Raw genomic sequence first — 17,099 nt, 5'->3', positions numbered from 1 at the left:
CAGATCAGGAGCGTGGTTCTGGCTAATTATCTCTTCCCTTCTTCAGCCAAAAAATATATGGTGGCCTCTTGTAGCAGATCAACTGCTGCCTGAGCTAAGACCAATAAAGCAGCACAGGCTGGGAAGACTCCCTCTTGCTAGTTCATGCTGCCTTCCTGATGCCAGCAGTTAAGAATTCTGCTCTTAACTCACCATTATCCTGGCTGAGATTTTCTGCTGAATCAGTCGGATGAGACAGGTCTGCTTCTTGTTCCAGTTCTTGCCCTTGGATCCAACCAGCAGGCTTGTTCTTTTCTGCTTCTTCCTCCTCTTCCTCCTCCTCTTCTGCTACTTGGCTTTCCTTCATGTTAAAGAAACTACTGGGTGGTTCAGGGCGTTTAGGTGGCAATCGCTGTACAGGAAGAATAGAAACATAAGCACACCTTTTTATTACCTCCAAGTGTTTGGAAGACTTTTCCTTCAGAACAGAAGAATTTGTCATTAGCACTTTAGCATTCGCATTTTGTCATCTAACTTTTTGTCTCCTGACATTTGAACTTTATAGCCAGCAACAACAATTTGTATTTAGAAACAACTTTAACAGAAAAAAGTCCCAAGGTGCTTCACAGAGACATAAGAATAATTAAATAAAAAGGAAATGGACGTTGAACCAAAGGAGGAAATATTAGATGACCAAAAGCACAGTTAAAAAAAAAGATGCATTTTAAGGATATTTTAAAAAAGGGGAGGTGAAGATTTAGAGGGTTTTGAAGAGCAAATTCCATTGTGTGGTTAAGACCATTTTGGTGTTATGGAAGGGAAGGAAACCCTATTGGAAGAATTCAAATAGAAAGCTGTTGGAGAAATGGGCATTGGACCTTGAAGGTGACAACACTTTCAAGGACACATGAGGAAATAAGGGAATTGTCTGATTAACCTGGATGAACTTTTATCAATTCTCTTTGTAATCTTGAAGCTTTCAAGTAAATGGCCTCAAAGTCATCTCCTACTTTTCCAGCTTCTCCCATTTTACTTGGGGTCACCACAATGCTGGTTGATCACCCTTCTCCTTCTATACTTGTCAGTCGCCCATTCCTCTTCTAATCCCTCTGCGTTTCAGTCTCTCATCACCATATCCTTCCATCTGGTCTTAGACCTTCCTTCTTTTCATTTTCCTGGTAATCTCATTTCCAAACACTCACCTCACTACATGTCCTCTCTATCTCTCAATCATAGGTGACCATACCATTTTCAATTGTTTCTCGGCTACATTTTCTGATCCTTCCAAAATCTTCACTGATCCCCCTGGTATCCTAATCCCTGATCTTGTCCTTTCTTGTCATTCCACACAACCATCTCAGCATCCACAATTCATTAGTATCCAGTCATTGTTCCTCTCTTCTTGATGTTGGCCAAGTTTCTGCACTATTTAACAAGGCTGGTCTCATAACTGTTGTAGATTTTTCCTCTCAGTTTCAGCAATATTTTTCTATCCCATAAAACTCCACTGCACGTCCTCCAATTATTGCACAAAGTACTAATCCATTGCTTAATTTCCACTCTCATACTTCCATCTTCTGTGACCACTGACTCCAGGCACTTGAAGCTTCTCACTTTCTTTAGGTCTTCACCCATAATCTTTACACCTTCACTCTGTTCCTCTTCCTTAGTTTCAAATCTCAAAGTCCCCTCTTACCTAAAGAAAATGGAGAAGGTGAACACATGTCGAAGCCCAACCATAGAGGCACTGGAAGCAGAGATTACAAACGATAACAGAATGATGGTGTCAGAAGCAAAGTGGGATAAGAAGTCTGTGATCTTAGGTCTGGACCAATCGATGGTGCTGTACAATGCTACATCTGAAGGAAATTGAAACGGAGGATGTCTATGAGTGCTAGTTTAAGTATGCAGAGTTAGGTGCCAGCACAATTCCTTAGCGTTCATTTGATTTCCTTAGGGACATCTTATGGAATTAGGGCTCATCTTTTTCTTGTATAGTGGACTGGTATTTGGAAAAATATTCGTCCGAAGTTTTAAAATATTTTGGGTACCATAAAAAATGTATTTTAAAAATTTGACCTCTATTTCAGGTCTTGCTTCCTTCTTCGAGTCTTCTTCCTATAAGTCTAAACTGATCCCCAAACATGTGATTCTCTGGCTAGAGCAGTGATTTGCTCCCAGGACAGTTTTGATTAAAACATTAACGCCCTACGGCTGATAGGTGAGGATTTCTTGCAAAAAACAACTGTGGGAAGTAAAGGGGCTGGTTTGGCACTGACCTCCAATACCTCAAGAGCATCAAGTTAACATTTTCATTTCAACACAAATGCAATTTTCCCCACGTTGGGTGATTGAGTAATTTAGGGTTCTGGCCAGAAACATCCTACATTATCCAGGATGAAGCAGTCTGCTTGATTGGGACCCTGTCCACCATCTTAAACATTCATTCCATGCACCACTGGCAGACTGCTGTGTGCACCATCTACAAGATGCACTGTAGTAACTTGCCAAGGCTTCCTCGATAGCATCTCCAAAACCAGTGACCCCCTACCACTGAGAAAGACAAGGGCAGTCGGTAGGTGGGAATACTAACAACTCTAAGAAGCACACCGCCCTGACTTAGAAATGCATCAACGTTCCTTTGCTATCACTCAGTCAAAATCAGGGAGCTCCCTCCCTAATGGCACTGTGGAAGCACTTTCATTGCACAGACTGAAAGGGAGCTCACCATCAGCTTCTCAAAAGCAATTAGGAATGGGCAATAAATGCAGATCTTGCCAGTAATACAACATCCAATGGAAAATAGGAGCTAGGTTTGAATCAAACTCAGATTTTCCCTTCCCTCAATCCTCAGTGAAAGTCCCCAAGTGACTATACGGCCTCTTTTATTTTTGTAAACCAAACTTGGATAACAAAGTGGGAAATGTCATCCAACGATATATTAGAACTTGCAGTGCCTGTTGAATTGAAGCAAGCCCAATATTCTATTCTATTAATATTTTGAAGTTAAAATTTAAACTTAAGGATATAATGCTGAATTACACAATTGACAAAGCAATACAATAAATTAATAAAATATATTCTGCAATTGTAGAATCGCCATATCAAGACACCAATCAGGCAAAGAATGAAATAAACCACTTTGCCATTTAAAACACTAACGCAGTCAGCTCTAGGCACATTGTATATCAAAGTGAAGAAAATGAATCCCTTGAAGCTCTTGATCAGAACCAATAGTTGCAAACCCAATTAAAAAAATGAGCAAAGGCACATGTGTATGACAACACAAGTCAGATGGAGAGAAAAGCTCTCTTTTAATTTGCCTTGATAAACCTTAATCCTAACCTTATAATGGCACCCCCTACTGTATCAGTGTCACACCTCCATCTCTAATAGCTGTCATTGATGTACACCTCTGAATTAAGATTGCCAATTTGTGTCAAATCACTGCCAGCTATGTTTTATAGACTCATACAAGCTGAACTGAATCTGGGCAGGGTCATTTTATGTTTGACCCTTACAACCAGCAGAAATTTGAAAGTTTCATCACATCAATGTGGTATGGATTGAAACCCAGACTCCAGAAGTTGAAAGTAATTAAAGGACATAAAATAAAACAGTAAAATATTTTACAGGCACATCAATAAAAGAAAGGAAGACTGTGACGGGAAAAGGGCCATTAAGGAATAGATAGGATAATACTACAGGTAATGATAGAGAGATGACAGAAATATTAAATAATTATTTTGCTTTGGTGTTTATCAAGAGACATTTAATGACATTTAATGATGAGATGAGTAATGAGATATGTGCATTTAAAATAAAAAGGGAATGTGTTGAATAAACTAAACAAACTCAAAGAGGATAAAGACCCTGGTTTTGGATGGATTATATCCATGTGCTTAAAAGAACCTACAGAAGAGATAGCAGAGACATTACTACTAATATTTAATAATTTGTTTGAAAAAGGTGTACTGCCAAAGTACCAGCAAATAGCTAATGTAATCCTTCTATATAACAAGGGGACAGAAAATGTCCAGGGGATTATACAATGGTCAGCTTAACATCAGTGGTAAGAAAATAACAATTTCTGCTAAAGGAGAATAGAAGAACAATTAGAAATAATAATATAATCGTTTGGTCCCTGATATGTGAAAAGAAATCCAGAACTTTATTCTTATTGTTATTTTTCTTAAAAAAAAGGACTTTCTGCTCAACCAAAAAAGATGGCTGCTACAAGTCACATGATCATAGGGTTGGCCCTTTGTCTGGAAGCTTACCCCAGGAGTTACAAGAACAAAAGAAGAAAAGAATTCTTTTCTCAGATGGTGGTATCTCACCCCTCATTGTACAGACCCCTTATAATGATGAAAGCCAGGAGACTCTCACGTAGAAACTCTATGTGAGTAGCAGAGCTGCTAACAGACTCACATCACACCTGATACTGTCCAAACGCATTTCAAAAGGGAATCAAAGGGATGCCATTTGCACCTGATAAGCTCACCTTGTTAGCCAAATCAGCTCACCTTGTTAGTGGAGTCAGTGGGTCTGCCTAGACAATAGCTTCCTGTCGCCAGACCCACAATATGGGTGGTAACTCTTTCAACACCTAATGACTGGGACATTAACAGTCCTGAAGCCAGTTCCAGATGCTGGATAAACATCCCTTTTGAAGTCATTGTGGAGAAAGAAGGGTCACATAATTCAAGTGACCAATTTGAAATCTCTGTACGCCTTTGAGAACTGAGAAACCCTCAGTCTGCTGTTTTAATATCCAACTGGTGAGCCACCAAATGGCAGAGCCCTCCCGGTAGAACAACAGCCTGTGCCTTGAAACCAGTCAATGCTAGAAGATTTCATACCATCGCCTACAGAACTGTTCCGATCTCAGTGTACCTATCCCATCTAGTGCTATCCACACCAACTGCAAAGTGAACCCTACAACTCCTGTCTTCAGCCAGCTGAACTCTAACTCCTACATGAAAGGATATCTCACTGGATTCTGACTCTGGAAATCATGTGAACTAATATTTACTTCTGTGGTTTTTGTACTATAAAACTCTTTCTATTGCTCCGTTGGTTGGTTGGTTTGTTTGTACGTATGTGTGTTTTGTGTGTTTGTGTGTGTATATAGATATATTTTATATATATATATATATATATAGTGGAGTGGGAAGTTGCGGATACTCCTCCCCCAGGAATGTGAAATAAACTAACCTTCTGAGTTAACATAATGCAAGTTTGCTGCAAATTATTAGTAAATTGATCCATACAAACCAAGGGATTGGGAAAAAAAGCCACCACGTACTCAAAAAATAATTCAAAACATCTTCTGCTTATGGACAGGTGATGAGAAGAAATCAGTGCAGTTTGCCTATCTCTCTTCTGTCCATAAAACAATGAATAGTCAGTATGGATTTCAAAAGAGAAAGTCTTACTTGACTGACCTTATTGAATTTTTTGTGGAAGTAACAGAGAAAATAGACAATGGTAATAAATAAGGTCAGGGAATGCGGAATCAGGGGACAAATAGCAGAATGGATTGCTATCTGGCTTCAAGATTGAATCCAGGGAGTGGGAATAAAGGGTAGTTATTCAGAGTGGCAGAAGGTGGGAAGTGGTGTTCCACAAGGATCAGTGCTGGGTCACTGCTGTTCACGTTTTACATCAAAATTTGGACTTTGAATTAAAGATTCAATTTCTAAGTGACACCAAATTCGGTGGTATAGTTAATACTGAGAACTGTAGCAAATTACAGGAGGTCATTAACATACTTTCATAGTGAGCAAATAACTAGCAAATGAATTTCAACAAAGATAAATATGAGACTATATATTTTTGTAGGAAGAATAAAAAAGTCACTTATGACTTGGAAAATGCAAGTCAATTCATTAAAAATCTGGAATTAAAAGTCTAATGGCACAAAACCATTGTCGCTTGTTGTAAAAACCCATCTGGTTCACTAATGCCCTTTAGGGAAGGAAATCTGCTGTCCCTGGTCTGTCCTACATGTGACTCCAGACCCACAGCAATGTGGTTGACTCTTAAATGCCCTCTGATCAAGGGCAATTAGGGATGGGCAATAAATGCTGGCCTAGCCAGTGACACCCGCATCCCATGAATGAATTAAAAAAAAGAATGTGGAACTCACATCACAGTGAGTGATTGAAGCGAATATGAACATACGAGTTAGGAGGAGTAGGCCATTTGGCCCCTCAAGCTTGCTCTGTCATTTGAAAAGATCATGGCTGATCTAACTGTGGCCTCTACTTTCCTGTCTACCCACTATACCCTTTGACTCCCTTGTCAGTCAAGTATCTATCCAACTCAGCCTTAAAAATATTCAGTGACCCTGCCTCCACTACTCTCTGGGGAAGAGAATTCAACAGACAGCCTGGTAATGATGCTTTTAAGGGGAAACTAGACAAGCATATGAGTGAGAAAAGGATAGGTGACCCCGATGGCAGATTTAGATGTGAAAAGTTGGAAGGGGGCTTGAATGGAGCACAATCCAGGCCGAATGGCCTGTTTCAGCGCTGTATATCCTATGTAATTCTGCTAACAATTGCACAGGAGGTACAGCGACATCATGATGTAGGTAACTTATATAAGATAACAAAGTCACTGGGCTTCCAGATTCCATTTGAAACCAAAATGGACAAACACTGGGAAAATGTATTTTGTTGACTGGATGGTGAAACAGCAAAAACAATCATGGTAATGTACAGAGGTCCATTTTCCTTGCAGTTATGTGATTTTGATGTAATCACTCCTTATTTCTTTTTAAACAGCCTGCTCTTCAGGGGAGGTGAAAATGTAAATCATTGACACCATTCTTAATGTTGAAGATTGCAACTCTTCCCACTGAATGAAGCTCCTCCAGTCATGTTCCCTACATAGATCAACTCCAAGTGCTCATCTGTAAAATTTAAGATTTACTTTTGTACTTAGGAGATGTGAGTGCCAAAACAGCTGCCAAAATTAAATCTGACATTTTGTAGCTAATGTCTGTGTAAGCATTTTGGAGCTAGGATCAGCTGAAATCCAAACTTTGAAAATCCTGTATGCTCAGCCTGATTAATGTGCTATGCGTGAAAGCTGGTGCAAATTGAACACAGCCCAGGAGTTGGTTCAATATAAAAATGAGCACCCCACCCCCACCAGAAAAAAGGACTTTTGTTTTATTTACTGAACCCTCCCCCCTGCCCTTGGCACGGATAGCCATGCCATTGTCCTTCAATATATCAGCAGCATGCAGAAACATCCCATGTGCCCAGCTCAACTTGTTAGTTCTCTCTCTCTTTCCTTGGTTCAGTGGTGGCATCTCACACCACTGAATCAGAAGGTTACGGGTTTAAGTCCTACTCCAGAGACTTCAACATATAATTCAAGCCGACACATCAGTGCAGTACTGAGTTATCAACTTTCAGATGACTAAACAGAGGTCATCTGCTCTCTCAGGTAAAAATAATAACTCCCAAGGTATTATTCTCCCAGTGTCTTGGCTGATGATTATTCTCAACCAAGGCTTACAACAGATGATCCTGCGCTCTGGTTTAATGTGGTTTTCAAGGGCTTGCTATGTGTAAATTGGCTGCTGCAATTCAGAGTGACTACACTTCAAAGATACTAAACTGGCTGTAAAGCGCTTTGGGATGACCTAAGGTTGTGAAAGGCTCAATATAATTGCAAGCCTCTCTTTCTTTTTATTCAGATAATTTTGCCCAAGGCTGGTAGTTATTACACTGCAGCAATATCCAAGTATATTATGTTAGCACAGATGTGATTTGAACTCTGATTATCCAAGAATCCAAGACCTTAGTTGCTGCAGCTCTTTATTAAGCTATATGGAGCCTCAGTTCATTTATTTTACAATAGCCTGAAAGCATATATCCACATTCCAAAGAAAATATATTACAATTTTGCACCGATTCAGGAAAACATAAAAATGTAAATTCTTAAAACATTTTGAACATCCTGTTATTCTTCAGAATTACAAGATAGCACTCATAAAATTTAAGATGGTAATTTATTATTTTATACAATGGAGTTAGAATGCTCAGTTTGGGAGCATTCATTTTTTTTAACACAAGTGTTTGAAAAAAGATGTATAGATTCTATGCATTAGACACTGTAGTTGGGGGTGGATGCTCTCCAATACTAAGTTAAACAATGGATGGTCTTTAATCACTTGGGTTCAAAAGCTGCCCAGGTTGAAATAAAAGTATTTTTATTGCCTGCTGGCTGTAAAATGCTTCTGGACAGCATCAACCTAGGTACTAATGGGTATGGGTGCACAGAAAATGATCCCCTGGTTTAGCAATCTCACTAATTCAAGATGTGGGGATGATTGATATGGGAAATGAAACTGGTTGGATGCTCTTCTCAAGTGGAGTCTGAGTCTTATTATTAGGGCAGATTAGAGAATAGTCTGCTCTAAATCTATCTGTGCCGCTTTTACTATGGGAGCACCCGCTGTTGACATCAAGCACCCTAAAAGAAAGGGTCTTCATTCTCTAGCACAGCCACCTTTGTGAATATATCATTAAAATAAAATTAAAAAGGATATTTATCTATTTCTGCTTGGCTTTGCGCAAAGAAAAAAAGTTGTATTTATACAACACCTTTCACTTCCCCAGGATGTCCCAAAGTCATTTACACCTAATTAAGCACTTCTGAAACATAGGACTGAAATTTTAGGTCCCGACAGAGATGAGCACAAAAATTAGTGCCACCAGTGGTTTTACGTTGCTGTTCCTGCTGCTGGTGATTTTCCTCAGGATGGTAGAAGGTGGGGACCTGTCCAAATTGAAAATGGGGAATTAATCTGATTACAATATTGTTGTCAGCTCATTCAGGGCTAGTTTGGAATTTTGATGAGGATGCACAGGTTACACACTGCGTCAGGAACTGTCAATGTGCATGCAGCTGGTAACACAGAGGGCATGGAGTCATGGCCAGATTATCAACTTAGCTGTGCCTTTAAAAGGGAGCAGAGCTGATGGGGGCACACAGGTAGAATCAGGTGATAAAAGTTGTGGGGAGAGTGCTGTCTACAGGTTTGGGCAGTGGAGGGGGTTGTGCCACCTGCCTGGCATCCTGTGGCCATAAGAGGAGGGGAGGGCTCCAGAAATGATTGAGTACAGCTACATGCCAGTCGGACAACAGCTGTGGATTGGATTACAGTTCTCAGATATTATGTCAAATGACGAGGAGGATCAACATCCTCAGCGGCAGTGGAAATGCCCTGGGCATGAGGAGGACTGAGGGGAGATAGGAGAAGCAGGAAGGCAGTGAAGACCATACCCCTAGATTGAGTGTACCACCGAAGATGAAGTTACATGGACATGTTAGAAGGACACTACCATAGGAGATTGTGCTATCCAGGTAGATGGTCACAGATTTATATCAGTGCTGCAGAAAACTTTACACCTAACAGCATTGATCGCCATGCCCTGCCAGTAGCCGTCAAAGTCACTGAGTCCTCGAACTAATACTGTTCTGGCTCCTTTCAAGGATCAGCAGTGGAACTTGGTGGCATCTCACAAGTGGTAGCAGACTATTGTATTTCACAGGTATGCCCTATTTGTGAGAGCTGTACAGTATATATAATTTCAAACAGATGGCCTCGCAAGCACAAAGAGCATCAGGTTTTGCTTGCATCACTGGAATCCCCAGATGCAAAACATTATTGATTGGACCTATTTGACAATGAGGCCCTGGGTGAGTGGTCAGTGAGATTCCTCAACAGTTACGGTTTCCACTCCCTCAAGAACTTCCTGCATGTCCATGTTTGCTGTCCTGGCAATTGCCATGAGTCCTTCATCCTTCAGCAGTCCAGGATGCCGCAGCTCTTCATTTCACCTTAGTGCATGGAATCGAGGGAACAAGGGTTGTCCCCTTGACGAGATGGCTGCTCACCCTCTGCTGGGACAGAGCCACAGAGGTGCTACACTGAAGTGATCTGCTCACAAGGACCACCATCGAGTAGGCATTGCGATTCTAAAGGAGTGGCCTGGACTGTTCAATCGGCATCCTGCTGGCCACTCCTGCAAAGGTCTTGCACAAGGTGGTGGTCTGCTGCGTTCTTTATAACATGGTCCTCCAGAAAGGTGTGGACCTCGAAGAGGATAAGGCATTTGAACAGCACAGCTCATCAGAGGAAGTGGAGGGACAGGATGTTAAAGAAGAGAAGGAAAAGGAATATGCAGAGCAAAGAGGTGGCCCAGCTATTCAGGGAGGTGGCGGGGCCATTGCAGTATGAGAATTCTGTCAGGAAGCTGCCAACATCAAGGGCCATCTGGTCCAGGCACATTTCAGCAGATTCCTTCTAGCCCTGCAGGATCCACGTTGATCTGCTTGGGAGAACACTTTCATTGAAGATGTAACCATGAATCCATCCACTCTCACCACCAATGAATGATGCACATCTGTCCAGTGATCTCATTGTCCTCCTTCAAAGACCTTTGCTGCCTTTCGCCACTTCTTTCCTCTTTTCCAGATTCACCATTGAAAAATAGAAGGTTGCATGTTCTCTGTCATGTGTCAATATTTACAGTCTATTCTAGAAGGTGAAAAGTATAAATTTTTCAAACGAAACAAATCCCGGTTAACAATTCAGTTCTCTGCCCAACACAGTGACTTTAGCTCCTGGCAACTTCTATCCCATGTGGTCTGCTCATGTGTGTCTGCTTGTGGCTGAGGTGCCTGTGGCAGTTGTCCTCATCACAAGTTGCATAGATGGTCGCTCATTCTGAGGGGCCAAAGAGACCGATGATGATGACGATGGCGTCCCATGAAGTGTGGCTTCCTTATCTTCCTCAGTGACTGCCTCAGCCTTTGGCTAGTGCTCTGGATCACTGGAGAGAGCCACCAGCTCAGGCACAACTGCAGCCATTCCAAGCACCTTTGCACCACCAGTGCCATTAACTGGTCAATGCTGCAGAGCGTGCATGCATTCTGTGCACATCAGTGCACTGCTCCTGCATTTACTCAGAGTGCTGCCACATCTGGCTCCAAGAGGCTTGCCATTCTCTCAATGCAGAAGCTCATGCATTCAAATTCCTGAGCCACGGTGCTGGATATGAATTGAATTGAATCCTCCATTTTCAGCTCATGACTGCACACCGCCTTAAGAACTTCGACATATGGGTACACGTATGCTGCTGGTCTAAGTTGAGTCTTCTTGCTTTTTTGTGACAACTGATGCTCTACATCTGTGCCTGTCAAGGATGACTGTCTCTGTTCTCCATTCTCTGAAGGGGACTTCCCACAGCTTCTTCTGTCACATCCTCCTGCTCACTACTGTCTTGTTCTTCATCCAATGCCACTCTTTCTGACTACACGTGAGGACCCATTGATGTCACTGTATCTGCACTGATGGCAAGTGTGCTTGTATGGTGAGTTGGTGCTGGCTTTGCTGTCTCAGTCTCTTGTGGTCGCCCCAGTGCTGTGAGAAGGCTTGGACGTATTGCCATGACAGAATCTTTGGGGGAGACAAGGGATCACAAGAACCAGCCTTTGAAAGCAGAAGCCTCTGAAATGCTGAGGCTTCCCAATGCAGTGGTCTTTGGAATGTCGTCAGATAGAGGGGTGGTGGGGGAAGAGCATTCCACCACCTTAATTTATAGGTTGCAATATCTTTTCACCCTCTCCTCCAGAGTAGCCCATCTCTCCATTATCCATAAGTCCTGTGGGGCAACCCTGACAATTTCCATGGCTTCCTACTACATTGCAATGATGATGGCGGGCTGCATTAAGAGCCTCCTCCTTCATTGAGAGTCCTCTCAACTTCATTGTGTGCTCTTTTCTCCTGGAAGGACAAAGGAGGGAGAGATAAGACCCAGCTCATCTCCCTGACCAATGCCAGTGGCTCATATACATAGGAAGCTGCATATATCAATGCATGACAGGTCCTCAGCAGTGTCCAGGCTCTGAGCTTTACTGAGAGGACAGTAAATGTCCTGAACACACATTCCTCCTATGTTCAAGAGCAGCATGCATCTTCATGTTCTTCACCCGGTGTGTCTGCTGCAAGTTGAACACCCAGAGCTTGCCATTAGAATCTCACGGTGCACTTACCATGTCAGAGTGAAGGCGGCCATTGAACGTTTTTATGGCACTGCACCCAGTTCCTTTGGACTACACTTTTGCTGCTGATTGTTTCAGCCACCTGCAGTCAGTCTGCTTTGCATGACCGGGTGGCTTTCTCCTTCCAGCCTTTGGAAAGAAGTCCTCTCTCCTTTCCCTCACAGCTTCCAGGAGGACTTTGAGGCCAGCATCTGAGAAGTGAGGGGCACATCTCCCCCACACACCAAGCATCTGTGTCTTCTTCTGTCTCCCCAGTCCTCAAATATTTTTTTCTGAACAGCTGCAATGATGGCTTTAAACCAGGCCTGCACTTCAGCTATCCTGTCTGCATCCCACACCCATTAATGGGCCTCCCAACCTGTCTCCTGCCAATCAGCATATCATTTCTGGAAAAATCATGGGCTATGACAACTTAGGCCCCATCGTTTCCGATGTCTGTTTCCTGATGCCGGAGGCAAAATACTGTCACCATTTTATGTAGAGAATGTGAACATTAATTTGTGTACAGCAAGCTCCTACAAATGGCCATGAGATAATTTCTAGGTTATTTGTTTTTAGTGACTTTGGTCAGGACGCCCTGCTCTTCTTTGAAAAACAATGAATATGCTGAACTTCATGGAGCATTCAAAAATCATTCAGAGTCAGAACATGCTGCAGTACCTGGCAAAGTCCCTTACAGCTTGTTCATTATGTCCCAGTTTCCTTAAAAATAATGTTTACACAAGAGTTTTATAGCCTTCCGTTTGATTTATAATAATGTCAGAAGAGTTATGGTAAAGTAGTAAAGTGCAGGACTGGCTGGAACAGATGAAAATTCATCTTGTGTTATTTTGGGAGGAAAGCAAAATGCTACCGCTGTTTTCAAAAGAGTGAGTTAGACAGGACAACCTGTAGTGAAACTTTCTAAATCAATAAATTGTGAATACAGCATTTGTAAATTAGAGTTGCCTGTCCTTCTGATTTCTCTTAACTACAAAGAATGTTTCACTCTAAAATTAAATGAAGTCAAATCAGTGATACAGGGAGAATAAAACCCTGGGGGTTAGGTTAGAAGGTTGTTACGTGACAACAGGCTTGGGTCATGAAATGGGCCACTAAAAACAGAGCTGAAGCCAACTATATGTTTTGCCTTGAACACAGACACTGCAATATATTCCACTAAATGGCTTTCATCCTGCCATTAGTCTTGTTGTTGGAAATTGTTCCTTCACACTTCAACCAATTTTTCATATTTTAGCACATGGATTTGCATATTAAGACTTGTTACACCATCTTCTACTCCAACTTATTTTTCTAATGTTTCAAAACTGTATTTCTCCCTTTCCTTGATATCTCCTAATCAATTTAGCACCATTAGGCTTCAGCCTCGGCTTAATGATAGCACACTTTCCTACGAGACAGATCATTTATGCCTCACTCCAGAACCTTGAGCATAAAATCTATGCTGAAGTGCCAGTGCTGTTAGGATGTTCAACTGCAGCCCTAGTATGGCCTCTTGAGTGGACATGGAAGACTCCATGGATCCTATGTGAACAAGAGCATGGCAAGCATTAACATCACTACATACTGATCCAAGATGAATCCAACTAGAGAAGGTTCACTGGCTGATTCCTGGGATGAAGTGGTTATCTTATGAGTAAAGGTTAAGCAGGTTGAGCCTGTACTCATTGGAGATAAGACCATAAGACATAGGAACAAAAGTAGGCCATTCGAGTCTGTTCCGCCATTCAATGAGATCATGGCTGATCTGATAATCCTCAACTTCACTTTCCTGCCTTTTCCCCATGACCTTTGATTCCCTTCCTGATTAAAAATATGTCTATCTCAGCCTTGAATATACTTAATGACCCAGCCTTTACAGCTCTCTGAAGTAAAGAATTCCACATATTAAGTACCCTCTAAGAGAAGAAATTCCTCATCTGTCTTAAATGTCCAACCCCTTACTCTGAGATTATGCCCTCTGGCCCTAGACTCTCCCACAAGGGAAAACAACCTCTCAGCATCTACCCTGTCAAGCCCCCTAAGAATCTTATATGTTTCAAAAAGGTTGCCTCTCATTCTTCTATACTCCAATGAATACAGGCGCAACCTACTCAACCTCTCTTAAGAAAATCCCTCCATACCCGGGATCAACCGTGTGAACCTTCTCTGGACTGCTTCCAATGTCATTCCTTAGATAAGGGGACCAAAACTGTTGACAGTATTCTAGGTGTGGTCTATCTAGTGCTTTGTTTTATATTATTTTTATACTCCATTCCCTTTGAAATAAAGGCCAACATTCCATTTGCCTTCTCTATTCCCAGTTGAACCTGTATGCTAGTTTTTTGGGGATTCATGAACGAGGACTCCCAAATCCCTCTGTGCTGCAGCTTTCTGCATTTAAATAATATTCAGCTCCTCTATTCTTCCTGGCAAGTGCATAACCTGACATTTCCCACGTTATATTCTGCCAAGTTTTTGCCCACTCACCTAACCTATCTATATCTCTCTGTAGACTGTCATTCTCATCACTTGCCTTCCTATCTATTTTTGTGTCATCCGCAAACTTGGCCATAGTACATTAATTTCCCTCATAATCACTTGGACGAGGGAAAGGATAAGAATGAGAGGTGATCTTATTGAAACATAAGATTCTGAGGGGACTTGGCAGGGTAGATGCTGTCTACTACTCCAGTCCTACTCCGGCCCCCTTCCACAACTCTTTCTCCTGTACAACGATGATTACTTCGGTGCCGCTTCATGCTCTCGTCGGGACTTGGAAAAATTTATTAATTTTGCTTCCAATCTCCACCCCCCCATCATTTTCACGTGGTCCATCTCTGACACTTCCCTTCCCTTCCTTGACCTCTCTGTCTCAATCTCTGGTGATAGACTGTCCACCAATATCCATTACAAACCCACTGACTCCCACAGCTATCTCGACTACAGCTCCTCACACCCCGCTTCCTGTAAGGACTCCATCCCATTCTCTCAGTTCCTTCGCCTCTGTCGCATCTGTTCCGATGATGCTACATTCAAAAACAGTTCCTCTGACATGTCCTCCTTCTTCCTTAACCGAGGTTTTCCACCCACGGTCGTTGACAGGGCCCTCAACCATGTCCGGCCCATCTCCCGCGCATCCGCCCTCACGCCTTCTCCTCCCTCCCAGAAACATGATAGGGTCCCCCTTGTCCTCACTTATCACCCCACCAGCCTCCGCATTCAAAGGATCATCCTCCGCCATTTCCGCCAACTCCAGCATGATGCCACCACCAAACACATCTTCCCTTCACCCCCTTTATCGGCATTCCGTAGGGATCGCTCCCTCCGGGACACCCTGCCCACGCAAAAGATGCAACACCTGCCCCTTCACTTCCTCTCTCCTCACCGTCCAAGGACCCAAACACTCCTTTCAAGTGAAGCAGCATTTCACTTGCATTTCCCCCAACTTAGTCTACTGCATTCGTTGCTCCCAATGTGGTCTCCTCTACATTGGAGAGACCAAACGTAAACTGGGCGACTGCTTTGCAGAACACCTGCGGTCTGTCCGCAAGAATGACCCAAACCTCCCTGTCGCTTGCTATTTTAACACTCCACCCTGCTCTCTTGCCCACATGTCTGTCCTTGGCTTGCTGCATTGTTCCAGTGAAGCCTAACGCAAACTGGAGGAACAACACCTCATCTTCCGACTAGGGACTTTACAGCCTTCCGGACTGAATATTGAATTCAACAACTTTAGGTCGTGAGCTCCCTCCCCCATCCCCACCCCCTTTCTGTTTCCCCCTTCCCTTTTTTTTTCCAATAAATTATAAAGATTTTCCTTTTCCCACCTATTTCCATTATATAATAAAAAAAAACCCCACTAGAGCTATACCTTGAGTGCCCTACCATCCATTCTTAATTAGCACATTCGTTTAGATAATATCACCAACTTTAACTCTAACACCTATGTGTTCTATTGTACTATTGTCGTTGACATCTTTTGATGATCTGCTTCTATCACTGCTTGTTTGTCCTTACATCCACCCACCCCCCCCACCTCTCTGTCTCTCTATCTCTCCGCCCCCCACACACACACCTTAAACCAGCTTATATTTCAACTCTTTCTTGGACTCGAACTCAAGTTCTGTCGAAGGGTCATGAGGACTCGAAACGTCAACTCTTTTCTTCTCCGCCGATGCTGCCAGACCAGCTGAGTTCTTCCAGGTAATTCTGTTTTTGTTTTAGATGCTGAGAGGATGTTTCCCCTCGTGGGAGAATCTGGAACTAGGGGACAGAATTTCAAAATAAGGCTTCTCCCATTTAAGACAGAGATGAGGAGGAATTTCTTCTCTCAGGGGGTTGTTAGTCTTTGGAATTCCCTTCCACAGAGAGCAGTGGAGGCTGGTTATTGAATATTTTCAAAGGTGAATTAGACACTTTTTGATCTTCAAGGGAGTCAAAGATATGGTGCGTGGCAGGAAAGTGGAGTTAAGGGCACAATCAGATCAGCCATGATCTTATTGAACGGCAGAGCAGACTCAATGGGCCAAATGGCCTACTCCTGCTCCTATTTCTTATGATCTTGTGTTATGTCTCCTCCTGGCCCACACAACCAAACTCAATTTCATTGATTTCACCAACTTTTTTATCCATTTCCTTCCTCCCATTGATTTTGAGAAGGCAAGTCAAGGAGAAACAGGTCTTTACTGACTGAAAATATGGCCAACTGATGCTTAGAAATGAAGGGAATGCTGTGATACAATCTGGTTAACCTCAGGCGTGTTTTCATGTGTCAAAGCTGGGAAGTAAATTCACCTTGACTGGTCAAATGGTGAATGAAAAGAATTTTGTAAATATTTTGTGCTTGATAAGAAAGTGTAAGTTTAAGATGTTTCTAAATGCTGATTTGCAATGGCAACAGTAAACATTTTTAAATGCACAAAATCTGAAACAGTCTGGAGAAAACATTTACTTAATTGCCTGCCCTAATCCTTTTGCCATTTATAAGAAAAATCATGTCCAAGTGACACTGGCATGGGTTAGGCATGCTTTAGTCCCTCAAGTTACAA

At 42.4% G+C, this 17,099-nt stretch overlaps 1 protein-coding gene across 4 annotated transcripts in view; it reads right to left on the bottom strand.

Moving 5' to 3' along the window:
* The window catches only part of LOC121277962 (solute carrier family 4 member 1 adaptor protein), a 160,406-nt gene that overhangs the window by 35,267 nt on the left and 108,040 nt on the right, over positions 1-17,099 (bottom strand). For all 4 annotated transcript variants that reach the window (XM_041187880.1, XM_041187883.1, XM_041187882.1 and 1 more), the window contains exon 11: positions 193-391. In XM_041187880.1, the coding sequence (XP_041043814.1) occupies positions 193-391 (199 nt within the window). The remainder of the gene's footprint in view (positions 1-192; positions 392-17,099) is intronic.

This window comes from Carcharodon carcharias, chromosome 5 (assembly GCF_017639515.1).
Source record: "Carcharodon carcharias isolate sCarCar2 chromosome 5, sCarCar2.pri, whole genome shotgun sequence".
Taxonomy (NCBI): Eukaryota; Metazoa; Chordata; class Chondrichthyes; order Lamniformes; family Lamnidae; genus Carcharodon; species Carcharodon carcharias.
This window is presented reverse-complemented; position numbering and strand designations above follow the sequence as displayed.